Source organism: Bactrocera oleae, chromosome 6 (assembly GCF_042242935.1).
Source record: "Bactrocera oleae isolate idBacOlea1 chromosome 6, idBacOlea1, whole genome shotgun sequence".
NCBI classification, from domain to species: Eukaryota; Metazoa; Arthropoda; class Insecta; order Diptera; family Tephritidae; genus Bactrocera; species Bactrocera oleae.
The window spans coordinates 52,249,328-52,269,997 of record NC_091540.1 but is presented as its reverse complement, the minus strand read 5'-3'; the positions used below and the strand labels follow the sequence as shown (position 1 = coordinate 52,269,997).

At 33.8% G+C, this 20,670-nt stretch overlaps 1 protein-coding gene across 7 annotated transcripts in view; it reads left to right on the top strand.

Moving 5' to 3' along the window:
- The first annotated feature begins 4,556 nt into the window (after positions 1–4,556).
- Positions 4,557–20,670, top strand: part of Snmp2 (Sensory neuron membrane protein 2) — a 47,986-nt gene continuing 31,872 nt past the window's right edge. Inside the window, exons 1-2 of one of the 7 annotated variants that reach the window (XM_014237972.3) lie at positions 4,557–4,696; positions 9,181–9,344. In XM_014237972.3, coding sequence (XP_014093447.1) covers positions 9,234–9,344 — 111 coding nt within the window. In that variant the 5' untranslated portion in view covers positions 4,557–4,696; positions 9,181–9,233. Of the gene's footprint in view, positions 4,718–4,770; positions 4,791–6,660; positions 6,823–8,989; positions 9,345–20,670 lie in introns of those variants that run through there. The other 6 variants (XM_036359122.2, XM_014237971.3, XM_070112110.1 and 3 more) reach the window with 6 other exon arrangements.

Below are 20,670 nucleotides of genomic sequence, written 5' to 3'. Positions count from 1 at the left end.
TTGTTTTTAATACAGGAAAGCGTTTAAAAATTAGAAATTTTGTTGAGAAAAAAACTCTATTGTTTCAAAAAGTATTAGTTAAGTGCAAATAGTTATAGAAAGAGTTAGTTAACTTACTATAACGAAAACTAAAGTAGTAGTAAATGCCCAAAGATCTTCCCCTTAACAAGAAAAATATGTATATCTAACTAAAATATCTTACTTTCTTAAAAAAACAAAAAACAAGCAAAATCGTTTGACAGGAAGTTTGTAACTTGCAAAAGGAAATGTCGGAGACGCTATAAAATTTATATATGAATGATCAGCTGAGTCGATATAGTCATGATCGTCTGTCCGTTCGTCCAACTGTATATATGAGAACTAGTCCCTCACGTTCTTCTTTGCCCAAGAATCTGCTCATTTGTCGCAACGGTCGGATCACTATAACATATAGCTGCCAAACAAACTGAACGGTCGGAAGTGCTTTTATAGAAAGCTGTTTCATTTGACGAGATATCTTCAAGAACTTTGTAGTAAATTATTGCCTAAGGTAATATTGTAACCAGTGAAAAAAATTTTCAGATCGGGTCACTATCGCATACCATACAAACTGAACTATCGGAATCATGTACTTGTATAAAAAACTTTTTCATGGACGAAATGTTATCTCCGAAAAAATTGTTCAAATCGAAACACCATTGAGTATAGCTGCCATCAAACTAATCGATCAAAATCAAGGCTTTGTACTTAATACCTTTTTAACTTGATAAAAATTTCAAAATTTGGCAATTATTCTTGAACAACAAAATCAGTATAATGATCTTTTTATACCCTTATATCCTATAAGAAATGACCGTGTGAAGGCTATAATAGCTATATCAATTTATAATATCAGTGTATTACCTTTAATAACCGCATTACACAGCTGTAGAATGATTCTTAAGTGAGAAGAATGTTGCTTATACGCCATGACATCCCAGCTCCATGAAGTAGGCAAGCAAATCTGCTAAACATTAATTAATATATTAAAACACGTATTTTATTACAAATTTTTATTTGCTTTCCTCTTTCTGCATTTAATTTTCATTTTTCAACATCTTCCGGCGTGCCATTTCAGCTTTGACCGGTGTTTTGCATTGAAACTGGCTTAGCATCGCCGGGGCCAAGCACCCACGTCTGCTATCAGGCGGTACGCTTTGAACTCTTTCGTTCGACTGAACTAAACCGGTTTATGATGAAGAATTGCAAATGTATAGTATGTTTATATGTGTAGAGTAGTTATATTTATGAACGTTCATCAGCTGGCTGGAGATGGATTCAGGTCAACAGTGCTTTTTGATTATTTCATGGGCACTTCAACATACAAAATAAAACATGGAATGAAAACAAATGATGTGTACTTGCTTGAGTGTGAATATGCCTTCAATTAATTACTACTATTTATTTATTAGAAGGGAAATGTAGTTTTTATAGCAAGTCATATTTGAAAAGAACTCCTCTAACGGATATAACAGAAATTGGTTACTGAAGCGAGATTATTTTTTGTTGAATTCATGGATTTAATTTGTTTCACTATAAATTATAAAAATTTATATAAAAATATCGATATTTTAATCGAATTATCGATATCCAATATGAAAAATATCGAGTTGACTGAAAAATATTACAAATAAAATTTCTTGAATTATCGATATCCTATGTCTCGATATTTCCTTCCGATATTTTTTTAATTGAAGAAATTTTTTATAAAAATCGAATCAACAAATATATCATCATGATCAAAATTGCATGCGTTTTGAGTAATAATACATATTAATTTAAAGTTTATAAAGACAAATTTATCATATAAATATCTCTTAATAGGTTTTCTTAAGTTTTTGTGTATTGTGTGAACTTTAAGAGATATAACACGTTGACGGAGAGTAATATAATTTGGCCGATTTGCTTTCATTGGTGTATTTCGGTGAATTGTCAACATTTTACTGCAGTTCCGTTTGAAATTATTTTAAAAAACTGTGCCTGTCTGGCTATTTTTATATACAATCACAGTTTTTAATATCGAAAACAGAAAAAAGTCAAAGAAGACAAAACTAACGAATACGGTGGCTGAGCGATGACTCTCGTTTCGTTTCGTGTCGTTCGGATTTCAAGTTTTCGATGACTTCACGACCTTCATTAAGTGCTTGATTTTGTTCTCGAGATAAGACAGACTCCCTGAAACACTTCTGCAACAGTTTCAATGATTCCGTGTTTTCATTGGGAAGATAAAGTAAATTCGTTATTAAATTTTTCCCATGGTAAAAATCGCGTCGAAAACAAACAGCTGCCAAACACAAACTATTTGACATATAGAGATCAAACTTCTCGAGAACATAAAAGTTAAGTCTTTAGTGAATAATCCATATTTAATTCGTTAATAATACAATATGTGTATATATATTGATATCAACTTTTAATTTACTCATCGACAGTTGTCACTTCGAATTTCTTTGTAATTGTCCAATCTAAATTCAGCGCACATCTATTGTTTACATATACAGTACGTGCTCATATAATTGTATCTAAATGCATTTGTTTTAGTTTCTTGCTTTGATAGACAGGGAATGTTGATCTTGTGATCTCTCGTGTTGGCACACTTCACTCTTATTTTCTAACATGCATTCTAAGTTGACGTTCACTTTCGATTCTTCGAATTCTTGAAGGTTTTTACGTAAATAAAACAAATTAAAAGGGGGGGTGGTGAATACATTTTTTTTTTGAATTACCAATTAAATATTACAAAATAAATTTAAATGAAACATTTTTTCCCAATTATTTCGAGATAAGGGAAGTAATCTGCCCCACCACATTTTTATACCCTGAACAGTTTAAGTTTGCCGTGAAGTTTGTAACACCCAGAAGGAAACGACGGATAGCTTGTTGAGTATAAATATGTATATAAATTATAACCGTAACGAAACGAGTAGCTTTATTTATGTCCGTCTGCCTGTTCGTCTTTCTTTATATACGCAAATTTGTCGCCCAGTTTTTGAGATATCGCTCAGAAATTCTGTACATTTTTTTTTCTCCCAAGCAGCTTGCTCTTTTTCCGAAGCTGACGATATCGGATCACTATAGGATATAGCTGCTATACAAACTGATCAATCGATTTCAAGTTAGAGATCTTGTTATACTTTTTTTGCATTATTTTACAGAAAAAAAATTTCAAAGAAATCTCGCTAGTCAATGTTCAATATTCAAATGAAATTTTGCATTCAAATAGCTTCTGGTAAAACTCTTAACATTTTTAGTTTCAGAAAAGAATAAAGTTGCACATGGCAGATAGAAGAAGAATATCGTACATATGTACATGTATTATTTTCTATATAATGCCTTATGACTATCCTCTCGATACAAGCACTGCGAAGGTAAGGTCTGTGGCAGTCATTAACCCCCACTTAAACAAAAAGCTGCCGTGCTTGTTTTCAGTGGTGTGGAGTAGGGCATCCCTAGCTGCCATACTGATATATTTATATGCATATTTAAAATATATATAATCGGCTCTTGTGTTATAGAAGCAGGAAATTGAAAACGGGAAACATTCTGACACTAATTCTTGTATTTGTAATACCTTTGTTAGCGACTTAATTTTTTCTCCCCCTTTACATCTGAACCATTTATATACATATGTATGTGCATTTGTATTTCTCACGATCAGCTGCTCTTTACGATCAACGACGCCGTCAACAGCGCGCTGCAGCGCCTACTACAGGTTCGCCGCCGAAGGTCTCTAGCCAAAAAACCAATCGAATATTCACTTGGACGCCGCTCAAACGCTAAAAAGTCCAAAAGCAGCCAACAACACTAACATCAACGCGTTGTAAAAATAAATGAAGCAAAAGACGACATAAAACGATCAACAACAACAAAAGCGTAAGCAATGGTAAACTTTGGTATGCAAAAGACTGCAAGAAACTGATCAAAAATGGCAAAAGCGAAAATTCGAGAGCGGCCGAAGAGAGTGAGTGTGAAAGAGTGCACAGACAGAGTCAACAAGCACCGGCAAACAAGTGCGATGTCGGCTGTCACTGCATTTGAAAAGTTTGCATGTATGTGTGCACATAGTAGTTGTATTTGTGACAACCTTTAGGACGCCAAAAAGAGCTGAAATGCGCACCACAAAAACTAAAATAGAAGCGCCCCCCGCCGCTCAGGTACAAGTGGCGGTACAAAGTAATGTTATTTGTGTGTGTGTATGTATAAAGATTTGTGTGTTTATTTGTATAAATAAATCTACGATCGCACTTTGTGATTTGATTATTTGCTTTATTGTTGTTGTTTTAGGCACTTACAACAATTACAAAGGTACGTGTGTGTGTATGTGTTTCAGCTATATTTATTTATTGTGCGCTATTTTTCTCTTACTTTTCGATATTAGTATATATGGTATATACATACATGCACACATACATATTTTTGACATTGCCCTAATGCAGCGGCTGCGCTGCCGGCATCACTAACGTCAGCTGCGTCGTCGTTCAAATCATTTCAGCTTGGCTTGGATATTTTTTAGTTTAGCAGTTTTAGTTTTAATTGAAGCTCAACTCTAGTCGCACACACAAATGAGATGTTAATAAAGTGTTGAATGTGGAAGAAGACGTGGAAATTCAGTCTCAAAGTGACGAAGTGGCACACATATACACACGATTATATTTACGCGTATAACAAACGCTAAACGGTATGCAATGCTAGTTGAATGGTGCGGTTGTGTCTACATACATACATACATACATACGTATATTGCTTGAAAATACATAAAATCACAAAAGAAGGTTAATTAGTGTAACAAGAAAAAAATTAAAAAAAAAAACGAAAAATAACAAACAAACAAAAAGTATCAAGAAACGAGAAAATACCGTAAAAAAACCGAAAAGTTGCTAAAGTTATTCCCAAAGTAGTAATTTCGAGACATTTGCGGTGCATGCAAAAAAAACTTTTTAACAACCGACAACAAAGCATCTCTTTTGTTAGGTCTAAAGTGTTAAGTGTGTCCATTTATTTGCTTTCCTATTGATTATTACTGTTTTAGACTCGTTTTGGCAAGCTTTAGCGAATGGCATTTGGTGTTTGAAATTTTCAGATCACTATTAGACAAACAAATTTTTTTTAAAATATTTTTTAGTTCAAATACTAGGCGTTCTGATCTCTCTCTTAAAAAATGCTATCTTTGTGTTTCCTGATTTATCGTTTACTATATCACAAGCTATTACAGATTGCTGTATATTCCAAATACATCACAAATTGTACCAGCAACTCTTATTTCTTACAAAATACTCCGTTGACCTTCCTTATTAACAAAATCCACCCTATATTCTCCTAATATAACTTAAAGTTTACTAGCAGCTTATACTACTTACTGACTCACCCTTAATATTCCAAATACACCATAAACAATGCTAGCAACTGTTATTTCCTATAGAAAGCTTCTTTTGTTTCCGTAGGTATATTAAACGACACCCTGTATTTTCTAAGAACATCAAAAACTGCTTTAACAACTTTTATTGCTTATAAAATGCTTTTCCGGTAAACTTTAAGGTAACTCAAACTGTACCAGCAGTTGTCATTTTGACAAAGGCATCCTGTATCCTCCCAACTCTTTCACAAACTGTACCACTGTTTTTTAATACTCATGAAGTGCCTCACTGGCGTCCCCATATACACCAAAAACTATACCAAAAGCTCTTACCGCTCAAAACGGCACCCTGTATTTTCCAAATACACCCATAAATTTTCCAGCAGCTCTTATTGCTAATAGTCTGCTCGCTTAATCTCCCCAGATTTATCAGAAGCTTTACAAATAGATATTTTTGCTTAAAGCTACACCCTTTATCTTCTAAATCTATCTAAATTTCTTGTAAAATGTTCCGACAGTTCTAATTGGTTGATTGCAGATATATCACAAACTATAAAAGAAGCTCTTATTTCTCACAAACGACAGGCTGTTGTTTATAAAATATTTCCTTGGTACCAACAGATTTTCCGCAAACTGTAACTTATACTCTTAATGCTCATGAATTGCTTATAAATTGCTCTCAGGTACATCAAAAACTGCGCCGACAGCTCTGTTAAGCTATAAGCCTACAACAGAAACGTAAAAGTATCGCATAACTACACCTACTACAATATCCATTACTTTATGTACATCACGTTCGTACTTTCCATTTACATTGCCGTTGTTGTTGTTCCACGTATGTGCCCTACACAAACTTCATGCAATCAATCAGCAATGGTTCATACAATGTCAGATGCAGCACAACAAGTGCCGTGGAAAAAATCGAATAAGTTATTACAACAACAAAAAAAAGCAAATTAGAGTTCCACGAATGAGAGTAACGATGATGAGCGATTTTATCGTACCATAATTGTTGCATACCACATGCAATTATTACAGCAAATTATTTTCCTGACGGCAATCATCTATCCGCGAACACAATCAGATACATATCCATTAATGTACGTGCTCATATATATGAAAACAACAGTTGGTCCGGTGAATGTGCGCTGTGGTCAGGCTGTAACCTCACGCCACACATCTAGCCGTTTTGATTACTATCTCATATAACGGTATGTGGGTATTGCGACCACGAATTCGATGAGCAAGTTCACTTCCAATTTCATATGCTTTTAGTTTCATTTGAAGCATGCAACAAGCTGGCCATAACGGTGCGCATACAAAACGCTTTTCCGTGCGTCAACAACAACCACGACAACTGCAACAACCATCACCATCGCAGTTACGCCGGATATTTGTACAGCGATTGGATGTTGCAACTGTTGCACCTCTCAATACGAATGCAAACAACCGTAAGCAAAGTACAATATAAAGTGATGTATGGAGTACTCAGGTTTAAGTGATCCTCACGAGTGCAAACACGAAGCCATTCACTACAGTAGTGTTGTTAGTAAACACTTATGTACATATGTGAAGTATTACTAACTGTTAAAAAATAAATATGTAAAATAAAATCGAAATGAAGTCATTATCGCAGTGACCGCTAAATATCCAAAAGCGACGCAAACATATTTGCATTAAGATGCGCTTTGCAAAAATAGTTGCTAATTAAATTTCTAAAATGGTATTTTCGGTCATGGTGAAGTTTAAGGATGATCACGCGATATATTTAATTGTCTGTCAAATTTCAATTTTGAAGTAAAGTCGACGCCTAATATAGATGCTTTAACTTTTGACTCGATTAACAGGGTCAAGTCAGAAAACGACTAAGCTCTTCTACAGTTTATACAATAAAAATGTTTGCAAGCTTACACCCTTTTTGTGGTGTAGTTAGCTATTTAGGAGCGCAGCCTTCTCGGGCTCAATGAGCATTAGATGCACCATCTTTATAATCTTGTTATCTCGTTTCAAATATTCAAATCATTTGATGCCGTTTCGCTTTTTGCCGACAGCCCTTCAAGGTTTGGTACCTGTTGCATTCGAATTTTTCTATGTCGGGTTTGTGGTAGATAGCCTCAAAAGAGAAAAAAAATGTATACAATATTAGAAATTATTTAGTCCAACATTGCCGAATATCAACTAACAGTTGAACAGAAAGCTTTGTGTTTCTTTCGAAGATATACCAAACTGGCTTAAGGTTAGACTGCCCAATCTTAAACGACAAACGATAATACTATTATTATACTGAGAGCAGAAATGTGTTATTTAATATAAAGAATACTCCCAACTATAACTTGATAAAAGTGACAACGAAATCAGATATTCTCTTACTTGCCTTTGTTTAACCTTTAGAAATATAATTGATACAATTAACTGTCGTTTGAGAATTCATATATAATTAATATAAATGAGAAGCAATACCTATGTATCTTAAAGGCCGATCTTGAAACTAAACCTAACCTCAAATCAAAAAAATTTCGCCTTAACGTTAAACTTAATGGATTTGGTGGCATGGCGATTAACCTTTTAAAGAACTTAGTAATTTGTCAGTGTTTTTTACTCGGGCAGTTTTGTAAATGTAACGGCTAATTCACTCAAATAGACAACAGTCAAGTGTTGTCTAATAAAAATAAGTATCCAGAAAAAGCATTAAATTCATCCTTAGAATATAATACTGATGGTACCCTCGAAACTGCCATTATTATTATTGGTTTTATATGATAGCCTAACGTCCTTAAAAATTCTTGTTTTTTTTAACCTTATCGGACCAGTTGGAGTTAAAAAAGTTTCTCTTACTTTCCGAATTAAATTTAGCACTACTCGTATGTTAAATCTTCTATCTTTACAACCGCGTTTGGAATCAGCTTAGGCTCAATGGATTTCTATACTTTCTTGGGAAGCTCAGACATTATCTCAAGTTTAAATCTTCCGATCTCATAAGTGCGTATAGCTGCAATAATGACCTGCAGAGACTTTCCTCTTTTAAAAAAGTTTGTCTCTCTTTACGAGAAACCGGTTTTCATTAGTGACTTTTTCATATTTTTACTTCTTCTCTCTTTTTCAATATGTTTTATGTTATTATGAGTTTTCTCTTTTTATTTTGGTTTTTTCTATTTTTATTATCCACACGTTTTGTATGCCACCTCTTTGTCATCGCCGGGAAGCATATCTTTTTAAGTCTGTCATATATTTACCTTTTCGCCAAGTCTTCCATTTTACACCTTTTCTATTTTTGCACACATACATACATACATAATTCGGTAATGTGCTAACACTTAGTTATAAAAGCCAACAAAAACGATGAAATTTGTTTGTGTATTCGCAACCGTGAAATCGGTATGAAATCCGCAATTACAAGTGTTTTAATGGTATTTAAATTGCCACAAAGATCTTCGCTTACAAATAAAGTGCTTTCCAGAAATTACCAAATCGGACAACAATATAGAAAAAGTGAATATTTAGAATTTTGAAGAATATTTAATTCACAAAAGCGCGATTGCCATCTTAACTTTTTTACAAAACTTCTTCTTCAACATTTTAGCGGCATTCTATTTAATCTTCTTCTTTATTTCATCTTAGTGTTGTGTCTACATATTTACTTACATATGCAAGCATATATGCATATATAATATTCGTAGTGCAAACATAGTTCACTTAGTTAACTCGCATCTGTGTTTCTGTGTGTGTAAATTATTTGGTGACATTTTAAGTCGGGCATTTTAGTAACTTTTCGCCATTCTGTTATCTCTGCTGCCTCCTCATGACAACAGCAAAAATCGCCAAGAGTCTCTTCCCTGGCTCAATACCTTGGTATTCAACGAAGATGTTTCATTGGTCATTGATCGTTAGCTTGATGGGTTTGCTGACAGCTGCGCTTGGCGCCTACTGCGGCTGGTTTCTATTCCCCAGCATGGTCGATAAGAAGGTTGAAGAGGTGAGTATGAATTCAAAATTATCGGAGTCATGCACATGTATATGTTTTGTCTATTACTATCGAAACCACCAGGGCTATTCCTCCAGTTGATAAACACTTCGTATTTGGCTTTGTAAAGTAAAAGTACTGAGTATGCTGTTCCGCCTATAAAAAAATAAGAATATTCGATAAATAGTCAGCATACCGAAATGAGAGCTTATAGTTAGCTTAAGAGTTATTCCTTTCTGATTTACTATTGCTTTTTATGTAAGAAACCCAATCACAGCTAAATAAAGTTTCGCAATCTCAGCGACTTAATATTTGGATATGAAACCACGCAGTAAAGTGATGTATAATAACCCGCATTCTGCTAAATTTTACTCGAAAGTACTAATTTTGTGATTCGTAGTCATCAATATAGACTCAAAGTGATTTTGTGGTTCGTCTACGTCGTATGATGACTTGATGACAATTGCTTCATTGGAAGGCAATAGAGAATTCGTGACAGTTTTAAATATAAGTATTATAGGTAATTAATAGTTAAAAATATTCCCTCAAAGAGTTTTTGTGATCACTGGGGAACTGGCTGTCCTTATTTGACATATAAAAAATCCCTGTTCATTCCGCCTGTCCTGACTAAGAACAGTCAGCTCCTTGAGCCTAAGCAGACGATTAACTATTGAATTAAGTTATAATCGTGCGGTTTGCCAAGATATGTTCTTTGATTATTAAGTCCTTTTCAGTATATGTTATTCATTAGAAGCGTAAACAACGAAACTCTTTTCCACCCAAATATGTCGAGCTTTGTGACTGAAAAAGTGTTTTTGCGTGAAGTTCTTTTTCATTACTTTAATATGAAGAAAACCTCAGCCGATAGCCATGACATTTAGGTGGAAGTTTACGGTGAACAAGTTCTAGATGAGCAAATGTGACAAAGGTGATTTGCATAATTTTAAAATGGTGACGTTAAATTGAAAGACGAAGAACGTCCGCGGTGGCCCAAAAAGTTTAAAAATGAGGAAATGAAAGTATTACTCGATGAATATTTTCCCCAAGCATAAAAAGAGCTCACAGAATTCATACGAATTAAAGCCAAGAGACGTTTAAAGACGATTTTTCATATCAGAATGCTTGAACGCTAGATAAAGAAATCAAGCAGATTCAACGAGATGCTCCTTCTGGCCATCTTTTTATCTGGTAGTTGCAGAACTCCCTCACCTTAATAGCGTTCACATCAGAACAGGCAGTTATTTTGGAAAAAAGCCGAATATAACTTTGGTATGTTTTGCCAATCAGAAATATATAAGACTCCAGATAACATATGTAGAAATATGGGAACTGCTTTATAATCTCTACAGACACATCAATCATGGGTAAAATCGTTAAACATATGAATAACATCGCTGGCAGAACAAAGGTCGAATATCTAATCTAATGTTGTCTTGTTGTGATGGTAGCTTTTATTATTCGAGAAACCATTTCACAAAATCTTTTTGAATAAACACACAGCAGAGAACAATACAAGCAAATAAATTGATTTTTCCAATCTCAATAGTTCCGAAGAGTTTGTCAGCCCAAATTTACAAAGTGAATCAACACATATCTACTCATATGTAATCCAAAGTGCAATAGTTTCGCTGAGTATAAGCTAAGTTAACTCAACTTAGTTAGCTCAGAACTATGAAACTTGAAAGGGAAAATGTTTACCCATTTACCGGACCTCAAAAGGCAATTAGCAAGCCAACATAAAAAACATTCGTCGTAACAAATACATAAACAACATACAAGTATATTGTATAACTAAATCATTTAAAAATCGGACAAGAATTACTTTTAACTTCAATACAATCTTCTGACCGATGGCCTCACACAGACAATTGAAGTAAAAAAAAATGTACAAAAGACGGTGTTTTACGACTAAACAAGGCTATTGGGCATTTTTATATGTTATAAAGAACAAAACAAATATGCCTAGCGGCAACAATAAAATTACACTTGTCGGGCATAATTCACTAAAACTTCGCAAAATCTGATGTCAATGAAAAAATTACAATTTAAGCGACAATAAAAACACAGGCAAATTTTTAAAGAAAATAAAGTAAAATAATGGTTGGGTAGTAGGGAATGGCGGCGCTAATTTTCTGCCGTAATTGGCGGTGACTGTGGCTACAATAACAACAATGCCGCAAATCTAATTGCGGACAATTCAAGGGCAACAACAGTGTCAGGCATTAAGAGACAATAACAACAATGGAAATGGCAAAGTAAATGATTAGCAAAATTTAATCAAAACAAAAGATGCGAAAAAATGCGAACCAAATGTAAAAAACAACAAAAAAAACAAAAATAAACACATTGACAATGGCCCCAAAACTCACCATGCGTTGGAGTGCTCATGTGTGTATGTGTGTGTAAAAGAAACGTCACACCTCACGACAGAAGAAAAGGCCATTTCAAGCGCTACAACAATCGAAAATAAAACAAAAAGCCGCACGCCGAAATTCAAAGCAGCCAAAAGTCTTAAAGCCCAACCACATGGCATAAATGTTGCGCAACATTGATTTCCAGCAACGTGTTGCTAACGTTAACACGCTACCTTTTGTAGCCGCTGTTCTACGTGTTGTTGTCTTATTTGATTTTTATGTGTTAATGTATGGTTTACAAGCTACCGAAACGTGCTACAAATCTTGAATTGGACAATAAATACAATAACAACAACGATCACTTGTTGTCATTATGAATAATCAGCAATACTAACCTACAACAATATTTATATTTTTTGGAATTCTGCTTTGCTCTAACGCCAAGTGTGAAGAAAAGCCATTGAAAGAGACGCACGCGACACGCATGCGCACCTTGGCGAATTATGAATTTTGATTAGGTGGCTTATTTATATACAAAAACAAATTGTATTCAGAAGCCATAGTTGCTTCTAGAAATGTTAAAATTTATTATCATTAGTTTTTCAACTAAGACTATTAACATATATTTAGACTTAATAAAACATATACCATTCATTTTTGACCCCCTTGTCTTTAGTTCAGCCCCATTTGGTAGGGGGGAATTAATAACTCTATCACTTTTGGTTTCAACTCCCACTCGTTGGCTAAATTTCTCAGCCGTGTTAAATGAAATTTACCTTAATCTTATAACTATTTTCTTCTTATTTTATATATCGCGGAGCTTTTTTTTGCCGTTTTTGCTATATCTTATAGTATTGTTTCGGTCATTTCGGGTAGCTTTGATCACTCGACACGAGTCTTTGCCAGAAGCTTGTCAATGATCCGAGAATTTTGGCTTACACTTTTCTTTTGAAATAACCCCAGAAAAGCAAGTCAGAGGATGTCAAAGTCAATCAAGCGAAAAAGTCGACCAAAAGTAATACTTCTCTAAATTCCTAAATACAGAATTTTTATCTATTACCCATGCCAACAATGTTTAATTTTTTTATATTACGAGTTATTACCTTTAAAAATAACAAACGAAAATTTTAAATCGATATCCCTAGTAGTTTTTGAGTTACAGCCTTCTAAAACGAACCGCTCAGTTCAATCAGCTTAATCAGTTTAATTCAGTAAAATTAAACTTTTTTAATCGCCGCCATTATGTCAATTTTTTATAGATTTTTCGACCGTAGGTCATTGTAGGGACAATATCTTCTAGTAAAGATTTTTTTGTTAAGGTTTCATCCACGGAGTAACCCATAATTACTGCAACAGTGGAGGACCTTTTTTCAAAAATGTTACTATGTATTTTTATACTCTCGCAACCTGTTGCTACAGAGTATAATAGTTTTGTTCACCTAACGGTTGTTTGTATCACCTAAAACTAATCAAGTTAGATATAGGGTTATGTATATATAAATGATCAGGATGAAGAGACGAGTTGAAATCCGGGTGACTGTCTGTCCGTCCGTCCGTGCAAACTCTAACTTGAGTAAAAATTGAGATATATTTTTGAAACTTGGTAGAAATGTTTCTTGGTACCATGAGACGGTTGGTATTGCTGATGGGCGTAATCGGACCACTGCCACGCCCACAAAACGCCATTATTCAAAAACAAATAAATTGCCATAACTTAGCTCCACAACAAGATACAAGACTCTTATATGGTATACAGGATCACAATAGGGAGGGGCATCTGCAGTTAAAATTTTTTTTAAAGTGGACGTGGTCCTGCCCCTAATAGGTTTAATGTGCATATCTCCTAAGCCGCTAATGCTATAATAACAAAATTAACTGAAAGCAAATGTTTTTAGAACCTCTACCTACAGTGTGAAAATAGTTGAAATCGGGTGGCAACTCCGCCCACTCCCCATATAACGGTACTGTTAAAAACTATTAAAAGCGCGATAAATCAAGCACTAAACACGCCAGAGACATTAAATTTTATCTCTGAGATGGTATAAATTGGCTTTATAGAAACCGCGTTCAAAATTAGTCAGTGGGCGTGGCACAGCCCACTTTTAGGTGAAACCCCATATCTTGAGATCTGCTCAATCGATTTCAACCAAATTCGGTGCATAACGTTCTTTTCATGTTTCTATGTCATAGTGCGAAAATGGGCGAAATCGGACTACAACCACGCTTACTTCCCATGTAACACCATTTTCAATTCCATCTGATTCTTTCACTTTCCACTATGCAAATCAGGTAACAATGATTATATCGGGGTAAAACTTTGCGTGAATAATGCAATTAAAGTATGCCACCTTGTGACCAAAAATTGTCTAAATCGAACTAAAACTGTTCAAGCCCCTAAGTACTAAATATGTGGACCCCAGTGCCTATAGTTGACCTTCTACCGAAAATATCAGTCAATCCACAAAGAAATCTCAAACGAGTATACCATTTGACTTTGCGAGAGTATAAAATGTTCGATTACATCCGAACTTAGCCCTTCCTTACTTGTTAATATATGTATAAATATACGCTTAAAGCTTTATAAAAGTTGGCAATAAAAAATTAGGAACATGTTAGAAGTTTTATATTCGATTGGTCCCTAATTGGGACGTGTTAATAAGTTTGAAATTATTTAGTATTTACGTATTTACGATTATAATACGAAACATGGTAAAAAAATTACTACTAATACAGAAAGATACACATTATATATAAGTTTAAACAAAAAGTTGTTGATATCAAGTAATTTCTTCACCTGTCACTATACTTCAGCAATATGGCTTGAAGATCAATCGAATCAACTTTATAATAAATATATAGGACAATGAGAAATATATGTATCTTAACAAATTTTCTTAACGTGATTGGTTTATATTTTTGCCCTTCCTTTAAAAATGTTCATACTTACCTACTTTAAATGATAAGGTTTTTGGTGTAAGGAATGTAAATTCATTTCGCATTAAAATAAAATACCTAATTTTAAGAGAAAATATCGATTCAAATCAAATTCTCTCAGGTCCAGACTTGTTTTTCCCTTAAGTTAGAACAATTTTTCAATATAATATTTTACTAGTTTACAGTCATTTTACGATTGTGATGTTAGCGGCTGTTTCTTGCTAATTTTGGGTTGTTAACATAAAACCGAAAATGATAGTAAAAGTTTCTTAAACGTAGGACTTTTTGTAGTAGTAGTAGTAATAGTAGTCAAGGGGTGTTGGAGACAAACCCACACCATTTACTAAAATTAAAAAATAGCTGTCTTTATGAAAAAATTTTGAACTCTAACTCGTAATCAGGACTCCTTAGGTATTACTCCCACAGACCTCTTAGCACATCAGTTGCAAATTTTTCCTTCAGATTTATTGAGGTTTATTTATTATTATATAGTATAAACAATATCTGATTGCATCCGAGTCACTTGTCAGACAATGTTGCTAAGTGGTAAAATTCTTCTAAAACGTTGTTCTTCTATTAAACTGCGCATATGTGCTTTTCTCTGTGGCTGCTCATTTGTCGAAATCGCAGATATCGGACGACTATATGGTATATAGCACACAGATGGTAAATGCTATAATCTACAAACATCGGCTATAAGATCGTATCCATATAGCTGCCACACCAACTGACCGATCAAAATCTAGATTAAGGTACTTTTATATCCTTTTATGCCATAAGAAGTGCAACTGTGGAAAGCATGAAAGCTTCGGTGCAACCGAAGTAAACGTTTTTTCTTGTTTAACCTTTTTTTATGAAAATGTGACCTTTACCTTCCTCAGCTGTTAATATGAATTGCATGAGATTCACCTATTAGTTGGTTGAGTCATTTGTTTTCTTTGTGAATACGAATTTTATAAAGAGGTTGTTTTTCACGCCCTGTAATATGTTTGTAATAAACAAATAAGTATTGCGACGTAGTTTGTTAAATACAAACAAAAACAAATAATTGCTTAATTTACGTGGCAAATTACACTACAAAGCTGCACTATGAACTCACCTCACCTGACCACAAGTGAGTTTTTGTCTAAGTAGCGCTTGAAGATTGCATACAAATTTCTTTAATTTCGCTGACATTTACCCTCTGCATACATCACTGTTCAAATATGTATTAATATTTGCTTAATATTTCTACTAAGCTCATTACTGTAAAGTATGAAAACAATAGTCATAATCGAAGACGGCAAAGTTGTATTTCTTGCTATTGGTTTTCTTACAAGCATAGCGGTACCTATTTTGTATGCAGGTTTTGTTGAAATTGCGCCACACTTCGTTTTTTGTTGAACAGGGAGCTGGCGGCTACCATTTGGCAAATACCTGAGTGAAATATATAATTTCCACTTGAACTTGGACTTGAAATGAAGTGTATTACACAATATAAATTTAAAAAATTTTGTCTTCTTATACTATATATTAATATATTGTTATTTTTAAGTTGATATTAAAAATGAACATGGTAATTACCACGTGAAAGTAAAGTAGAAATCCACAATCATTGAAAACAAATCTAGTTCACCGGGCTTGCTACATTTACAGGTTGGTTGAAAAATGTCTGCTCTCGAAATAAAAAAATACTGTTTTTGGTACGAAATAAGCTTTCCACAAAGGAATTGTTTCAAATATCTGAAGAGATAGTAGTCATTGGTAACCAAATCTGCTTACCTTTGTAAGCAGGTGCATTGTCTTAATGAAAAATTATTTTCTTGTGCCACAAACCAGGTTTTTTTCATACATTTTTTCATCTAGCTGATCCAAAAGACTGCAATAATATTCAGAGTTGATTGTTTTACCTTACTGCCGATAATTAATCAACAATATTTCTTTTGCATCCCAAAAACTGATGTCATAACCTTCTTTGCTGATCGTTGTGCTGAACAACCAGCTCCAGTCCACTGTAAACGTTCTTGTTTCAATTGAGGATCATGGTGGTAGATCCAAGTTTCATCCGCAGTTATAAAACGTCGCAAGAAATTGGTTTTATTCTGTTCTGCTTCCAAATTATGCTGGAAAATTTGTTTTCGATCCAGTTTTTGTTAAATTGTTAACATGTGCGGCACTACTTTTCCAAACAGCTTTTTCATATGTAATCCTAAATGCAAAATATGAAGTATTTGTTTTATTATGCTTATTGATTTCTGGTGTGGTTGCGGTTTTTGGAGGTGCGTTTTGAAGGTGAGGTTTATAAATTGTCTTTGCTTTCAAACCGTTCAAAACAAAGAATCTAATCACTGCGGGATATTCAATTTATTCCCTATTAAAAAAAATACTCCGACACGTCAACTTCAAATGGCTTGTAAATAAATAATTAATTGACAGAATAACTTGTAACCTTTCATGTCTTCTCACGACAGATGTACCAATTAGAGAAAAAAAATTTTGAGCTAGTAGTGCTATTTCTTGGAGAGCGACGGTAAAGTTCCAAGCGAAGAGCTTGGCCATAAGGAAGTAGCTCAAAGTGGACGATTCTTTTGTGCAATGTTAAGCTCCTAGGCAATCGAAACCATGTTTATATGACGGTCGAAATCGACGAGTTACATTATTTTATCGATGTTTTCGACAATTGTCCTTCCAGAGCATGGTACATATTCACAATCAAAATTACCGGAACGGAATAGACGAAATCAAAATAGTACATGACACTCTGTTACAGTATCAGAACCATTATCACTATTCTCATTTTCAGCCGTCTAACGGTTTTGCCTTTATCGAAGAAAAACTGTAAAATATTGCGTATTTTCTCTCTGCTGTTGATCATCTTTGACGCCTGCTGAGTCAAGCAATCACAAAACTGTATAAAAATTGTTTGAATTTCTAACTTTATATAGCGAAACCCGATAACATTTATTTAACGCGAGATTTAGACAACTAAAATGATTTATTGGAACAATTAAAGATTTCTTTGTACTTACTATATATTACTTTTTCAAGAATAGTGTGCTTTGAAAAAAAATTAAGCGAAAATGAAGAAGCAATCGCTGAGACTATGACTTATTTTAAAGCAAATATATATTTAACAATAAAAATTATATTAAAAAATTTGAAGAGCGGTCTAATTGAGCTAACATGCTAAATAGCAATTTTGTTGAATAATAAAATCGAATTTTCGCAAACAAATTTATGTACAATACGTTACCTTTAAATAAGCCGACCTTATTAAGTGTTCCGAAATTCAATCAGGTATATCCTAAAAAAGAAATTAGAACACATCTCTCAAATCAAAAAGTAACAATTGACCGACATTTTCTAACTGATAATTATTTCTTAACTTTGGCCATGTCAGCAGCATTTAAATTTCGACTAGACATGACATATAATTGTACACAAGTATTAAACAACATGTGCAATAATTCGATGCCGTTCTTTTACAAAATTAGAATGTGCAATAAAAATACATAAGAATACCTGTAAACATCCAAGGCATGGCTAATGGAGGGTATGGCTCCACATAAATATTTCATTCAACAATGAAAAATTGTAAAATTTAATTGCCATTTCGGCCATTAAATTATTAATATTTATGCATGTTTTGCATGCGAACAGCTAAAATAGCTTAACATTAAATAACATTTTTGTCATTCAACAGGGAGAAGAAGAAGAAGAGACAAACAACAAGCACCGATGACTAAAATATGACAGCAGAACAAAATGTAGGCTTTTCCAGCTAAATGTAAATTAGCCATGTTGTCATTTTAATGGACATATGTACATATATATTATTCTTATTTTTGTTGCTATTATGCCGACTATGCCTGCTTTGTTGTTGCTTCTTCTACATGCTTCTCCTTCGACTCGGCTGCCGTGGCCCCAATTTGGATCGCCCAACGCAAACAGAATTTTAATTATGAGCATTGAGAATGCATTTTTGTTGCTACTTTTGAAGTACAACAACGAAGCACTTGAAACTTTTCGTGCTGTTATTTTTTTTTTTTGTTTTTTGGTTTTGTTTGGACGATTTTGACTGTCAATGCATTCTTTGTGTCCTAGAAGAACTGATTTGAAGTCGAGGTGACTATTTTCGTTTTGGCCACCGAGTGGTTTCTGTTTGGAATTCTATATTTTAGTCGTACTTGATTGGATCGTGAGGACAATATATTGTCATTTGGTATTTTCCATGCACGGAGTGTTCGAATTGCCACATAAAGTCGCGCATAAATTAAAGCGCATTCTTGACTAAGGCTATTTAGAAGGTAAAATGCATAATTCATTCGAAGAACAGCGACGCCATTCACGAATTTCGATGAGTTTATTTTTGATTGTTTCTCCCATTATAAGTTAATATGTTAAAGTTCTGTGCAGATCAATTTACACTACTGATACTATAAATAGCAGAGTATAGTTTTCCCCGCTATTAATCAGTTGATTACCAATCTGAAATATCTAACGTTGACAAGTTTTTCAAGAGCATCAGATACTTGATTTCACATAGTGATTAATTAAAATATATTATTATTGATTATACTTTAAGGACTAAAAAATGTTCTTAAGAATAGAGTTCAGTTATTTCTTACAAGATAGATTTCACGTCTGTTTGCATGTGGAATTCTATTGGACGTATAGGTTCCTCAACATGATGTCCAATTGGGTGAATAGAAGCGACTTAGCCATTAATCCAAATAAAACTGAAGTGGTTATACCAGGAGGTATTAAATCCCAATTGTCCTTCTCACCTCACGCCTTGCCTAACGCTAACAACTTGTTGACAAAGTGAATTACTTGAGACTTATCATTAACATGAAAGAGTACAAACAAATTCTCTTCTTCACCGACTAACATCCATTTAGTATTCATTCTTACAAGAGACATTTTAAAATAGACTCTAAATTTTTAAAAATGTACAGTTTTACTTTTTCTGTCATGTTCTATAGAATTTTCTGTTATTAACCCCCAATACTGTGAACTTGCCTTGGAAACGTTTTTCTTGCTCTTCGAGATGAGCTCTCATATTATCTTTTTATTTATCCAAATGAGAATGTAAACTTTAGAAACATTCTACATCCGATGATGAAGAAATTTGTAATCATGTCAGTACTCAGCTCGTCATAATTGTTAGTTTTTTTATTTGAAGGCCTATAAGAATTCCTGCTTTTCTTTTCGCCTCTGAAAGCTTTGGAAAAAATTCTTCGAATATTTGAAAGATTATCACCTGGTTCACTCCAAATTCTAGGCACTACAAACTTCATTGCTCTTTTTTCACCTCAGTACTAACCTAGAATAAAACGTAACTTATTATGACCTAATTAATGTTTCAAAATAGCTAGCAATTATTACAAGAAAAGAGAAAATTAACTCACCATCATGAATACATTTATCTGCTAAAGTTATATGACAATTATGGGGCCCATTTTTGTTCTGATCTTTACCTTATGTGAGAGCGAATTTTTGCTTTTTTAGCATTGTAAACGAAAATAATAGCAGTAGTGTCACTTTAAGACAACTTGAGAACGATTAGATGAAATATCTTGAAACTTTAACAGTATTGTAGTTAAGGTTAATACTCTACGGAAGGATAGGTGTTTTAATAAAACTGGAAAGTTAAAGTTAAGTTCTGTCTCTTATACCATCATATGTATATATAGACATAGATATAATTCGACCGTTAGCGATGATATTATCCTTATCAATAAACATAATATTTCCGTTGCAGAGTCTTTCTCTCGAACACCCCGAGAGATGTCTTATTAAGTATTGTAATAACCAACCAAGCGAGTACTTTACTTTGAAATTGCTTACTCGTTTCAAAACTATTTCAAGGCCTGACTGAGACTGAAAATAACTGCAATTATCCAGGTAGTGATGTCGGTAATGATATTAAAAGAGAGCCAAGATATACCCAAGGCTCAATATACGACTGCTAAGTCCTATTCTCATAAGTTCAGCTTTGTACAGCGCGCAAGTTTATCCTCCTCTTAATTCGAAGATGCTACAAACATCAATCTCTCTCTAAAACCTCA